Below are 14,601 nucleotides of genomic sequence, written 5' to 3'. Positions count from 1 at the left end.
TAGTATCCAAATTTTTGACAATTATAAAACTTTTTGAGAACAAAGAGATGGAAATTGAGCTTTAAAGATGTCCTTAAAAAGTTAAAAACATGCAAAGGTTGGTCTAATAGTCTGCCAGATTACTGAGTTTTCCACACATACCTGTAATGACTTAAGATTTTGCTGAATAGAGCTGAGAATCCTGAACCTGACTCCATCACAGTTTTGCTTTTCCTTAGAAAAAAGGCTTTTGGGGTGCTATGTGAGCTCCCCCAATTCACTGAAGTTCTATCCATTCCATTAAAACCTGACAATTTAATCCTCAAACGGACAGCACACAGAGAAGAAAGGGTCCAGAAAAAAAAAAAAATAGCTTAGGCCTTGAAGGCATCTGAATATATAACATTGATATAACAGATACTCAAAAGGAACTAGAATTTTCTATCTAAACTTTTAAGTGATTTTTTTAGACCCAGCACCCCTCCAGAGCTTAATCTATGGAATAAGAAAATTCTTTTTGGTAACTTCAGAACAAAAACCAAATAATCAAAAACACTGGAGTTTTACATTACACTGTCTCCTGTGTTCAGGATGTGGCCCAGCTTTGCAGGTAGGCCCATTAGTAAAGACGTGGTCTTGATATTGAAGAAATTAAATTCCCTTGGGGAGTAACCCAAAGATATCTACCTGCAAATGAATTCTATGGTCAGGCTTCAGGGAAAAACTTCCCATGGTGTTTTTTTGTTGTTGTTGTTGTTGTTGTTGTTGTTTTTAATTTTTAAAATCTCTATGGCATATTTTCCAATTTCAGTTTACTTTTCTGCTTAGCACCCATGGACATAATTCAACATGATGCCCTCTTTCTTCTGGAGGGGTGCGATAACTGCTTGATAATAAGCACCTTTTCATGCTTGTTGAGAATGTGGTTAATGATTCTAAACTCGATTTTCATAACTTGTAAAATAAAGCTGACAGTATTATAGTTCTGAAAACAGTTTTGTGTTATTTGGGTTTCAAAATAAAATTTGAAACAATTAGGATGGATTTGCAAATAACCTTTCCACAAAACACATTGATTCAGATTTTGTCATGATCTTTCTGTTAGGTGCATCTCCTATCCAGCCCTAACAGATTGGGTGACGATATCAGGGTGCTGGTGGATGTATGCCTCTTTCTTTCCAGTGTGCTTCTGTGATGGTGGCTGGTTACCTGTGGTGTCTTATTTTCTTTCATTGGCTATGAATGGCTTGCTCGTGACATATTTTGTATTTGATGAGAATACCATAGTGTTTGATAAATATTCAGAAATGGACAGCTAAAACATATGGCTATTCTAGGTAGGTAATATTTTTCGGAATCATCTATAGGAAAGCTCTGGCTGCTCAGACATTTCTTTCCCCACTGAAATTACTAACAACATAAAGTGATTATCATGGTATAACTTTCAGTTATCTGCCTCTTCACCCTGAGGATCTACAAATAGCACACAGTGACTAAGTCCCTGGGCTTTCAAGTGCAGAGGGATACTACAGACTGCATGGATGGGCAAAATGGCGCCTTTGGTTATCCTCGGTGAAGGGCTGGTGTTTTCAAAGCTGTCCTTCCTACTGCTGCAGCTTCTTTGACTGTTTTATCTGGAAGATCTCATGTTCTGAACCCCAAGGTATTCTATGACAGAATGCAAAGGACACTGAGATGCTTACCAATATGGCTGAATTAAGCTGAAGGCATCCTCCGCTTTCCCTCCATTTCCATGCCGCCATCTATACAACCTGGTATAGATGATTCATTGCATAGTCTACAGAAACAAGACTATATGTGAGACAAGTGGCGAAGGCTCAAGAAATAACATTTTTCTAATTGCTTCAATCATCGTTATCACAGTTTCAACCACACCACGGGTTTTTGACCACACAAAACAGAACAAGGACTGGACCCAGTGGAACCCAAGCCATTCAAATCCGGAAGTGCTACTTCAGACAACCGCAAGGATAACTGGTAATGGGTTATGCATATTTAATGAAAGGTTTTTTTCCCCTCAAAGCCTATGATGCTGCAAAGGTCAATCATCGGGACACAGTGGGAAATTTAGCTAGTATCTCATCAAGAAATTCTTAGTGGACTTTCATGAGGATACTTAATTCCATTTAGGAGTCATTTATCAATTATACCATGTGGGTATATTTTTATGTTGCTTCATTATAAAAATGAATATGTTTGAAGGATTTATGGTGCTGCCTTTGACAAACTGATCATAGTGGAATAATAAGGGAACATGAAGAAATTCCAAGCCCATTGATTTTCTCTTGAGACCAATTAGGTAAAGTCACTCAAAATTTTTGAGAGTGGATGCTCAGAGATAATACTTTGGCATAGAATTGTTAAATAGCATGCACTTTAATGGAAGAACAGAATCATTAAAGCTTGATTGATAACAAGTCACAGTGTATTTAACCATCATCACAGCAGATGTAGACAGAAATGGCACCACTGCTCATGAAGGAAACTGGAACCCAGAAGCACATCCTCCCCTCATTCACCATGAGCATCATGAGGAAGAAGAGACCCCACATTCTACAAGCACAAGTAAGCAAGATGGCAGTCGGCAGTTCTGGGTTAGATGAGTTAGTGAAGACATTCCAGCAATAGGGAAGATTTTGTTTAGAAATTGGCCACATCTTCTATTTCCACTTAGTAATTTATTTTATTCTCAGAGCCTGAAAATCTGCCAAACTTGCACACAAATTTTAAAAATTGGAAGGAAAATGATAACACTTCAGGTTGCCCAAAGACCAAAATGTTTTAAGAAGTAGATCTAGATACAATTTTTGTGTTAAAAGTTCCTAGAGGTTCCATTTGGGTAACTTGTGTGTGTTTATGGAAATGTGTGGCAAAGTGTGTTCTTTTGGTGCTTAGTAGTGAAATCTGGAAAGAAAGCTTGTCAAGTGAATTGATCTTTGGAATCCTTATTTTCTATGAAGATCTTTGATGAATATAGTTTCTTTTTTGCATTCTGTCCTTGACTGTTCTATAGTCCCTTGTACTCTTTAGAACAAAGTTGGTAGCTCGTATGGTCTGCATTTGAATTCTACCACTGCTTCTTTTTCTGTTTTTAAGCCCAAGGTAACTTGGGGAAGGCTTTGATGCTCTTACTGTTATTTCTACTATTATGAAAACTTGTCAGTTTTTCTAAAACAATCTCAAGTTGCAGCACTGGACTGTGAGAATAGGGGACCCCCTCACTCCCCAAACATAAGAAGTAAGTGCTTTTCTTCTTTTATCTGTCCCACTGAGATATGTCTATCTTATTTGGAATAAGAGTATTTATTTTGGAAAACAGCTTTTTAGCATTTTTAAAATGATGATTTGACTGTCATTCTCACAGCCCTAAATACACCTAATGCGGAAATGTGAGCTATAGCCACTTAAAAACCAAAGGGCTTTGGGAATCTATAGCTTGAGGTGTGTCTTCAGACAACAAAAGAAAAGTTTCAGGTACCAGCTAGGATAGAGGTTAGACGTTGTACTAAATATATCCAGCAGACCTTACATTCCATTACAAACCCCAGTAGATCTGATGTATGCATAAGGCTTACGGACTAAGTTAACAAAGAAGTCTAGGAAAAGAAAATACAGAGGAAGCATAAATCTCTTTGGAATAGGATTTTGTTCCAGTCCCTTAGAGCCCTAACAGTATATCTTAGAAATTGTTTTAGACAGTTTGCACTTAAAGACCAGAAAGCTACTTTAGAGACTTGGAAATAATGAGCCTATTGTCAAAAGGTGGTGCTTGGGGGGCATTAGGACTAGAGGGTAGGTGAAAATTCAGACAGAATGTAACTTGACAAAGAGAAGACAGCGAAAACTGTAACAATTCTCTTATGAATATTTGCGAAACTCAAAGGGATCTGATTGGTGACCTCTGGTCTTTATCAAATTAACATCACAAATTCTAGAAGAAAGTCAACCTTCATCTTTTACAATAGAAATCATATGTTTTGTGAACTCATTCCTATTTAGGCTGAAAACAATAAAGAGTTATGGGTACTTTAAAAACTCATTAAAGTAGTGATAGAAGGAGTATAGAGTCCTTCTATGCAGTCACACACATACACTTCCTTATTTCTTTTATTTAAACTTTGAGTAACATGGCAGTCTATGTTTGGGTCAATGTTCCTTTTTATGTAATTACATTCAGTGGTTTTTCTAACTTCATTATTGGTTGGGAATTAGTGATTTAGTCAGTGGTAGGTAAAACTTAACATTCTGGCTTTTTTCCCCTCCCGCTGGATAACCAGTTAACCCAATAATGGCTTGGCCAACGTAAGGGTAAAATGAGGACTGTTCTATTTTTTAAATGTCATTGCCGTCACCAAATCACACATATCATTTTCTAAGATAATGAAATACAACCATTTTACAAGTTACAAAAAAATACTCTGGCTTGGCAAGTTAATAGGCTCTCATTTTCTTGATAAAACAAAATTGCTTTAAGTTGCTATAGTTAAAAATGTTGGTGGCTTTCTGACTTTTCCTGAAGGCACCTTGATGGAATTTTATTCTGTTGATTTTGTCCTTTTTAAAATATGGTTGAAATTTTAAGCCTGTCACACACTATTATTTATATAATGCCTCAAACTGGCTTGGATAGTTTTTGTCAACTGAATTAATTTTGTTAAAAAGTGATTTTAGTGGCCGGGCACGGTGGCTCAAGTCTGTAATCCCAGCACTTTGGGAGGCCGAGGCGGGCGGATCACAAGGTCAGGAGATCGAGACCACAGTGAAACCCCGTCTCTACTAAAAATACAAAAAATTAGCCGGGCGCGGTGGCGCGCGCCTGTAGTCCCAGCTACTCAGGAGGCTGAGGCAGGAGAATGGCGGGAACCCGGGAGGCGGAGCTTGCAGTGAGCCGAGATCGCGCCACTGCACTCCAGCCTGGGCAACAGCATGAGACTCCGTCTCAAAAAAAAAAAAAAAAAAAAAAAAAAAAGTGATTTTAGCAATTTTAGGCGCCATATGAACATTGCCACATAATGTGTTAGTGAAATAGCATTCAAGCCATCCCAACACCTTTCCTGCTGGGCAAATCCACTGCTGGTGCATTTCCAGTGTGTGCAATTATGGGTTACATGACCACCATTTGAGACGGTCTCCTAATGCGCTGATCTTGTCAGTTGTTATACAGTATTTTCCTTTCATCAGAATGACTGGAGCGAAGAGGTTATTCTTTGAATGGTTTTCTAAGACAGGGTATGTGACGCCATACACTACAGTAAAATAAAAATAATGATAACTCATAGAACTCTGAGAATTCATCAGCTATGGTCTGCTTAGTCCTATGGTTTTGAACAAATCAAAACCTCTTTGGACCACAATGTTCCCATCTGAAAAATTAAATGTTTGGATCATTTTATTTCTAATATCCCTTTCAGAATATCAGTGGCCTGTTTCCTTGCTGCTTTTCTTTTCTACCTTCTGTTCCCATGTGTATCTGCCCTTAAAGTAGAAAGATACGTTGACAGCTATTGGCAAGGAAAATAGACAATTATGTCTCCCAACTGATATTCTTCTCACAGTCCAGGCAATTCCTAGTAGTACAACTGAAGAAACAGCTACCCAGAAGGAACAGTGGTTTGGCAACAGATGGCATGAGGGATATCTCCAAACACCCAGAGAAGACTCCCATTCGACAACAGGGACAGCTGGTAATGGGTGGTTTAACAAGTAAATTTGGATGGCAACTTCCTTTTGGGTTAAATGGTAGACATTGAGGACACTGAACAAAAGGACATTGGAGGAATTGTCACAAGATGTTAGGTTACTTAATAGATTATGCTGCAGTTAACACAGAGCCAAACCTTAAAGGCTCATAACAAGTCACCTGAACAGGAATGGATACAAGCCAGTTACGAATAAGAACAGGAAACACAGAGAACATGCCCTTGAACATGTCTCTTTCACACCGAGTTCTGGGCATTATCTAGTGAGATTGTAGCGGAGGCCCTGATAAAATATCCCCTTTTGTCGTACAAAGGAATCTACTCTAGAATATGGGTCCAGACTTTACAATGTGATTCTGCAAAGTCTGACTTGTGAGAAAGCATTTTGCTAGAACTCCAGTGTTTGAAGAAATAGAGCCAGACATTATGTGAAAAATGACACCTGTCTGATGTCATTTGGCCTTTTGGCCATGCCTGTTTGGTAATTTGTCCTGGAGTATAAACAAGCCATCTTCTCTATTCTTGAACTGTGAGATTGTGGAAATTGGAATCAAGTCTTATCATCATCTCTAAGTGATACCAGATGACTTGGCTCTGCAAGCTCCCATGCAGGATATTTTGTCTGTGTGACATAAGTATTGAAATGTGTCCTGCCTTATCAAGAATGTGAATTCCATATTCTCACTTGGTATCAGTGAGAAATATTCCCATATTTCTATTTGCAATATAGAAGATAATACGTCATGTACTTCTGGGGCATGGCAAGTTCTGAATGAATTCCTGGCAGAGCAATGGATTCTGTGACTGTCTATGTGGTGTGGTTGTTGCTAAGAGGATGCTGTTGCAATCTTTTCTACCTATACTTCCTCATTGGCTCAGAATGAAGCAAGGCATGTGCTGCTTTCTTATATGTCATTTAGGCATATTCTCACTTGGTATCAGTGAGAAATATTCCCATATTTCTATTTACAATATAGAAGATAATGCGTCATGTACTTCTGGGGCATGGCAAGGTCTGAATGAATTCCTGGCAGAGCAATGGATTCTGTGACTGTCTATGTGGTGTGGTTGTTGCTAAGAGGATGCTGTTGCAATCTTTTCTACCTATACTTCTTCATTGGCTCAGAATGAAGCAAGGCATGTGCTGCTTTCTTATATGTCATTTATGCCATAAATCCCGTTGTCAGGTAATGCTTCTAACGGATTCCATTCATGCTTTTGAGATAAATGGGACTGACTTTCATATTGATCACATGGAAAGCTGTTACCTGATTCCTTTCCTGAGATCACTTCCAGCCTAATGTGCATTCGGCTGGAATATGGTTGTCTCAGAATAACATAATGCACTCGGGCTTTTACACTTCTGCCGTTAGGGTACGGTGGCAGCATGGCACAGGTCAAGAACTACTCCTTCATCTTCCTATGATGTCTGTAACTCACCCTCTCTGCACTGCAGGAGTCGTTAATGCTTTTGTGTCCTCCAGTTCACATGCTGATTGCTAAGAAGAAAATGAGCATGAGTGAACCCAAACCTGCTGAAACATTTTGCGTTTATGCAACTTCCTTGCCCTCTATACAAGGAAGATGGTTTCATTGTCTTGTCTAGAGAATAAAGTCTTTTTAAACAATAAAATCAGTGTATTCCTGACCAAGCGTCCATTAACACTTTGACAATTGCTCCAACTGCATGGTCTCAGCAGCCTCAGCTCTTACCAGCCATCCAATGCAAGGAAGGACAACACCAAGCCCAGAGGACAGTTCCTGGACTGATTTCTTTGACCCAATCTCACATCCCATGGGACGAGGTCATCAAGCAGGAAGAAGGATGGGTAATAGCCTCTGATATTTTTATATATTCTGTTTTTTGAAATCCACTGACTGCTGACTATTTTTCTAGAAATATGCCCTAGGTTTAGACCAAACTACTTTCCTGAAGGACTTGAGATTCTTCAAAAATTAGTTTTCTTGGTAGGAGTGATACACATATTCACCTGAATATGAAATTCCGAGCTGAAAGTAAAGAATTTAGCAGGAGAGTTGGCAAAAGAAAACATTTATTGTCAAAATATATCTGTGTGAGGCAGTAAGTAATAGATGTGAAATGAATGTTGCCAACAACAAACGCTAAAGAAATTCTGAGAACCCCTCCCCGCCCACCACAGCATCACAGAAAGGTGAATTGGATCTGGTTTATGAAAAATTAAAAAACCCTGGATAGTCAGAGAAAGGAAGTGGGTGGTGGGGGGTGGGGGGCAGTTTTCCTAAGAAGGAGACTCATTTAAGGAGAAATGTGAAGGAAGAAAAGCCAAGGAATGAATATGTCAAGTGAGTAAATCCATTTTTCACAAAGGAAGATGTGTTTGAATGGCTAGGGAGGGGCCATTATGTTGAGTGACTGAAGTACCACAGGCAGACCCAGCACACATGAGTTTGCACATGGCAGCTGGAGCTCTGAGGAGCTGGAGCTCTGAGATATGGGGGAAAACCAAGCCAGGCAAAGATCTTCAGAATCAATATTAAGTCTATGTACTGATGAAGAGAAAGAGATTCCATTAAATTAATGAACATGTCAAGGACAATACAATTGGCTTCAACTACACAATGGTATGATAACTCTTGAAGGACTCTACTTCTAAGAGGGAAGATGAACAAGAGTCTAGATCCCATCATCAAGTGGGACTTTTTCTGGGAGAATGTCCATTTGTAGTTTTGATTCAGGTTAGCACTTGCTCTTGTTTGAAATCTGGGATAGTAGAGTCACCACATTTTTGTCCTACAAAGATCTTGAATATTTTAGTGTTGAATATTTAGTGTTGAATCTTGAATATTTAGTGTTGAAAGCTGCAGTGCACACGTAGGTACCCAGTATTCTGGTGCTTCGCTGGAACTGATTAAATCTCTCCAGAGGCAGTGGTGTGGATAGACTTTGACTGAATTGGAGAGCCAGCAATATAGATGGGGTTTATAAATTGTTTGGCCTCTGTTTCACTCAAGACTTCTTATTTCAGCAGAATAGATCTGTGATAACTATTAAAAACAACATTTACAAGTATCTCAGTGAAATTTCTGCACTACTCAACATTGTACAAGTTAAATTTTAAAGACCGCTTATACTTGGGTTTTGGGGAAGAATAATTCAATGACATCTACTGCTTCTTATTTCTTGCCCCTGTATACTTTCTGTAACTCCACCTAGGTGTTATTGAATGCTGATTTTGTGTTTGTTTGCATTTTCACTCTGTGAAGAGAAAAAGACTAAAGGGGGGAAGAGGGTTATTTTTACAAGTCCCTTTGGTTGGTAAGGGGGAGGGGATAAAATGGTGCCTGAGCCAGCACACTTTATCTTTTCTCCATGTGTCAGATTGCATGTTTCTATAAAAAAGGCAATGTATCTGTCTCTCTGCAAGCTTTGGGTGTTCCATCATGTGCCCATGTAGAGTCCTTCGAGACTCAGCAAAAACAAACACGAATCATAGCTTTCATATAACTCGGCCCTTCAAGGAAAGTCAGTTACTTGTTGTGGTGCTCTTGATGAAACAATAATCTATCTCAGTTCTGGAGATATAGTCAGTATGTGCTTTCTTTCCTCTTGGCCAGATGCGAATATTTTTTTTTTTTTTTTTGAGACAGAGTCTGGCTCTGTCGCCGGGGCTGGAGTGCAGTGGCCGGATCTCAGCTCACTGCAAGCTCCGCCTCCCGGGTTTACGCCATTCTCCTGTCTCAGCCTCCCGAGTAGCTGGGACTACAGGCGCCCGCCGCCTCGCCCGGCTAGTTTTTTGTATTTTTTAGTAGAGACGGGGTTTCACCGTGTTCGCCAGGATGGTCTCGATCTCCTGACCTAGTGATCCGCCCGTCTCGGCCTCCCAAAGTGCTGGGATTACAGGCTTGAGCCACCGCGCCCGGCCCAGATGCGAATATTTTAAAAAATCAGTTGTAGACCATAAGCCACCTTCGGGTAGTGGGTTTGGGAAATCAAGCATTAACACTAACATTGATTCCTTCAGACATGGACTCCAGTCATAGTACAACGCTTCAGCCTACTGCAGATCCAAACACAGGTTTGGTGGAAGACTTGGACAGGACAGGACCTCTTTCAATGACAACGAGTAAGAATAACGATGCTCAGCCTCTTTATTGACTTGTATTCCTGCTTCATCTCTTACACCCTATTGGCCAAGATGCAGAACTTTGGTGGTGGAATGGTGCTATGAGGCTCACCTCAGCCCAGAGTGTGAAACTGTCTTCATTGTCTATATTTCTTGTGGAGGTCTCTCAAGCTGATTTTCCCTTCATTTCTTGGTGCCTTCCAGATTCAATGACTTTGTGTTTTTAAAAAAGTAGAACTCTATTCAACTCCATTTTCATTCTCTAAGTAGTTATGTCAGTGAAACACAAGCCCACTTCCAGGATATCTCTGTGTTTTAACTGACCATTTCCTTTCAATATCCATCTTTCCTCCAGCCAGTGCAGAAGAGGGGTAGGATTGCTTGCATGGTTGTAAAAAGACATTTTTGGGGCCAGATAATCCTAGAGATCACATCAGTTCTTAGAGGAGAGGCAAGGCATGTTATTGACAATCAACAAAGGTGACGGGATCCCTGGAACAACAACAACAACAACAACAAAAATTGCTAGTATCTCTTTCTGTCACTAAGAAATGTTCAACTTCTAGTAGCCTTAATTTCTACTATATGTGCAGGGATGTCCTAGAGATCAGCCTAAAGTCATTCATAATTTCTTTGAAGAATACAAAAGAAATCTAGAATTAAGAAGGTCCCATTTTATTGCTTGCCACACACAATGGGCAGAGTCCTTCATATGAGCCCTTTAGGCAAAGGAAAAAAATCAGCAAGCATGTATTGATTGTCAGCAATGTAAATAGCACAGCATTAAGCATCAAAGGAGATGCAAATAAGCCTATGAATGGCCCTTGCCAAAGAAGGACTTTTATTTCCATTTTATGTCACTGTTGGCTTTTGTTCTGACATTGGGCTTGGGATTTGGTGACTGTCTCTCTCCTGGGTTGTAATATTTGTTTGGTGGTGGGCATGGCTTATGGGTGTGCTTTATGAAGTTTTTGTACCTGCAACTCAGAGGTCAGTACCTTTCTTGAAAGAACACAAAAATAAACTTGAAACAGTCCAAGTGATTTTAGATATGGGCAATGGTTCAACCTCAAATTGGTATATGTCACTGAGGGCCCTGTGTTTGCCCAGGCAAGCGTTTCCTTGGTGCAGTGATGAGAATCCCTATACACAGGTGAAATTAAAAAAAAAAAAAAAAACAACTTAAGAATGGAGTAAAATGGTAACTTTAATTTGATGACCTTTACAAGGTAGCTAAGTATTTCCTTGTATAAATTTGATCTGTGTTACTTGAGTAGGCTATTCTAGATAGGCTTCTTTTTCTTTTGTGGTTACAAGTAGACTGCAGGCTATCATAGTGTTCATTTTCCCTACAGTCACATGTCTTAACACACAGTTAGGTGCTCTTGATTACTGATAGGAGCATTGGGATTCAAATATTCTTTTTTCCGTGTCTCTGTGTTCTCTGGTTTTCCTGAGTGACTGGGAGCAATGCTACAATTGCGCCAGGACAATCCAGGGTAGGCAAAGTTTTGGCTCATTCTTCACCTTGCCATCATTACCTTTGATGATTATACTGAGAAATAAAGGATTTTTGGAACCAACTAGGGGCAAAATAGAATTCTGTATATTTCTATCAATCAGAGGAGAATGGTGTGCACAAACTTTGGTCTTCCTGTGCACCTATCCATCTGACTCTACTCTAGCCAGATCTTCCCTGCTAGCAGATAACAGGATTTGTACCATAGCTTCAAATTAACACTGGATTCATCCCTCATTGAAACAGAGCAGAGTAATTCTCAGAGCTTCTCTACATCACATGAAGGCTTGGAAGAAGATAAAGACCATCCAACAACTTCTACTCTGACATCAAGCAGTAAGGATTATAAAATCTAGTTGGCTTCAGCTATTGATAAGAATCAATCAATTATGGGTACTTTTGCAGTGTCTTTGGTGGAGGTGCATCGATTAGCTGCTGTTACACTGTTACTTTTAATCAAAAGGTGCATCTGGTGGTGGTTTTCTGATTTTCCTGTTTTATACACTCTTTGAACATTAAGTGGAAACTACATTTCTTAGTCTTAAAGGTTGGATTTCTTTCACTCTAGGGTTAGTGCTTTGTTTTAACCATAATGGATTGCTTATATATGATTGATTTTATTTATTTATTTTTGTTAACTTGAGATCTTTCTAACTTTTTTATGTGGGCGTTTAAATTTAGTGCTATAAATTTCCCTCTTACTACTGCCTTAGCTGTGTCCCAGAGATTTTGGTACGTTGTAACTTTGTTCTTACTAGTTTCAAAGAACTTCTTGATTTCTGCATTAATTTTATCATTTACCCAAAAGTCATTCAGGAGCAGGTTATTCAATTTCCATGTAATTATATGGTTTTGAGTGAGTTTCTTAGTCTTGATTTCAAATTTGATTGTGCTGTGGTCCAAGAAACTGTTTATTATTTCAGTTCTTTTGCATTATAATTGGCGTAAATGTCTGATTATATCACTTTATATTCCTCACAATAATATTATTTTGCCTTTTGTCCTCTGGACCTACATGGTGCTGATGACTAAAAAGCAGTCCCTTCTGGAAAAGAAAAGAATAATTAATTTAGTAGCCTCGGGCCCTTGAAACCATGCATTTGCTATTCTAATTGCAAGCAGCAAAATTTTATCTTTCAATCCAATGGTATGTTCCCTCCACTTCATCAAAGATGAATCCAATTGAGAAAGAACTCAAGATTATCTATGAGCTCAGCTGACTTCAAGGTCACAGTTTTAGTGACATAGCCTTACCTAATAACCCAAGCAGATGTTGCAACAAATGCCAATTCTGGGTATTAAGATCACCAAAATCTCTTCTGTTGAGTGATGTCCAAGTGGTGTCTATTGCAAAATATTTATTCTGTTCAATAGTGTGACAGACTTCACTCTATTGCTCCCTATTTATGGATAACAAGTGGAAAGCTTTTGCAGCAGTTGTGTGTTCTGGAGACAAGCACATGGTGGGTGGTAATCTTACAAATATGGGTTCATCACTGATTCCACCTCCACACAGATAGGAATGATGTCACAGGTGGAAGAAGAGACCCAAATCATTCTGAAGGCTCAACCACTTTACTGGAAGGTTATACCTCTCATTACCCAGACACGAAGGAAAGCAGGACCTTCATCCCAGTGACCTCAGCTAAGACTGGGTCCTTTGGAGTTACTGAAGTTACTGTTGGAGATTCCAACTCTAATGTCAATCACTCCTTATCAGGTAATTTGGCATTTATTATCTAGTTTGCTTTCTCTATACAGAGAAACAGTATACAGTTTCATATTACAGAGGACATTTTCTGTGTCGTCTGGAATTGGACTAGTTTGTGATATAGAAATGTCTTTCATTATTGGTTATCAATTCTAGTGCAAATAAACTTGGGTATACTTTAGATAAAAGAATACTTCCTTTTGCCGGTGTTTTTTCCATTTGTGTATGTTTGTGTGTGTGTGTGTGTGTGTGTGTGTGTACAACTTGGCTGTTATGATGGAATTGCTTTCTTTGTCTTATCTTGTGATATATGAAGTTGAACCACATGAAACTGATATTTTTGCAGGTCAAAATAGTCGAATTTTAGCAATTCCATTTAATTTGACTAATATATGCTACTTATTTGGTAAGGTTTTATCCTACAGGTGAATAATTTCTATATACTAGTATCTTTGCTCTGAAATTATTATCTGGTTTTGGTGATAGATTGATCAGTTTTACTTTTGGTGTTGGATAAACCTCTTCTAGTTCTGATGCATACTTAAAATGTTCATGATTTAATCTAGTATTAATGAGGGACCACTTCTCTGATTGTAATAGTGAAGAGAGGACTGAAGATAATTTATTCAATTAAGTTTGACATGAACCTAGAGTAAGTCTTTTTTTTCCCTCAAATAAGTAGTCATCTCTGCTTCTGCTTTTCTTTGCTTCTCCATTTGTATTAAGAAATTAACACTGAAGAAAGGGGAACTGGAAAACACCCACTTTAGTGAAGAAATAAAAAACAGATTCTGTCTTCCTAGTACTAGTTTTTCAATTGCTTTGTAACACAGTCACTAAGGCATATTCAAGATTAGAGACTTTAGATATATAATTTTGGAGCAGAGATCTTCTCTCCTCCCCCTAAAAAGAAAAATAAGAATTTATATATATATATATGTGTGTGTATATATATATATATATATATTTTTTTTTTTTTTTTGAGATGGAGTTTTGCTCTTGTTGCCCAGGCTGGAGTCCAGTGGTGCGATCTCGGCTCACCGCAACCTTCGCCTCCTGAGTTCAAGCAATTCTTCTGCCTCAGCCTCCATGAGAATCCAATATGTAAAACAGATGAGAGTTGCGAGGCAGGGACAGAAAATTCAGAATGCCGCACGCTAGGCCTCATTTCTCTGGGTGGCCTACCCCAGAGCTTCAAGAAAAACAGTTTAAGAAAATGCTAACTTCAGCAATATTGGCAAGACAAAGCCCCTTACACTCCTTAGTTCCTTATTCAGCATTGTTCTGCTCTCACTTATTAAAATTTCCAAGTACCATTGTCAGTATTCTTCAGAAAATCTTACAGTGCTGTCTCATTGCTCTTGGCAAAAGAAAGCCTGTTGTGCAACCTAATGAATTTAATTTTTTTTTGGTTTTTTTTTTTTTTTTTTTGGAGACAGAGTCTTGCCCTGTCACCCAGGCTGTAGTACAGTGGCGCGATCTCGGCTTACTGCAACCTCTGCCTCCCAAGTTCAAGCAATTCTCTTGCCTCAGCCTCCCGAGTAGCAGGGATTACAGATGTGTGCC

The 14,601-nt window shown here is 38.9% G+C and overlaps 1 protein-coding gene across 11 annotated transcripts in view; it reads left to right on the top strand.

Moving 5' to 3' along the window:
* LOC105471557 (CD44 molecule (IN blood group)) overlaps positions 1-14,601 on the top strand; it is an 89,800-nt gene that overhangs the window by 58,958 nt on the left and 16,241 nt on the right. For 2 of the 11 annotated variants that reach the window (XM_011724090.3, XM_011724088.3), the window contains 4 exons: positions 7,400-7,528; positions 9,704-9,805; positions 11,571-11,660; positions 12,841-13,044. The exons of 1 other annotated variant lie outside the window; for it this stretch is intronic. In XM_011724090.3, coding sequence (XP_011722392.1) covers positions 7,400-7,528; positions 9,704-9,805; positions 11,571-11,660; positions 12,841-13,044 — 525 coding nt within the window. Of the gene's footprint in view, positions 1-1,863; positions 1,978-2,445; positions 2,566-5,555; positions 5,685-7,396; positions 7,529-9,703; positions 9,806-11,570; positions 11,661-12,840; positions 13,045-14,601 lie in introns of all 11 variants that reach the window. 8 more of the 11 variants (XM_011724089.3, XM_071074881.1, XM_024789613.2 and 5 more) reach the window with 7 other exon arrangements.

This window comes from Macaca nemestrina, chromosome 12 (assembly GCF_043159975.1).
Source record: "Macaca nemestrina isolate mMacNem1 chromosome 12, mMacNem.hap1, whole genome shotgun sequence".
Classification (NCBI taxonomy): Eukaryota; Metazoa; Chordata; class Mammalia; order Primates; family Cercopithecidae; genus Macaca; species Macaca nemestrina.
The sequence above is the reverse complement of the archived record's forward strand: the minus strand, read 5'-3'. Positions and strand labels throughout refer to the sequence as shown.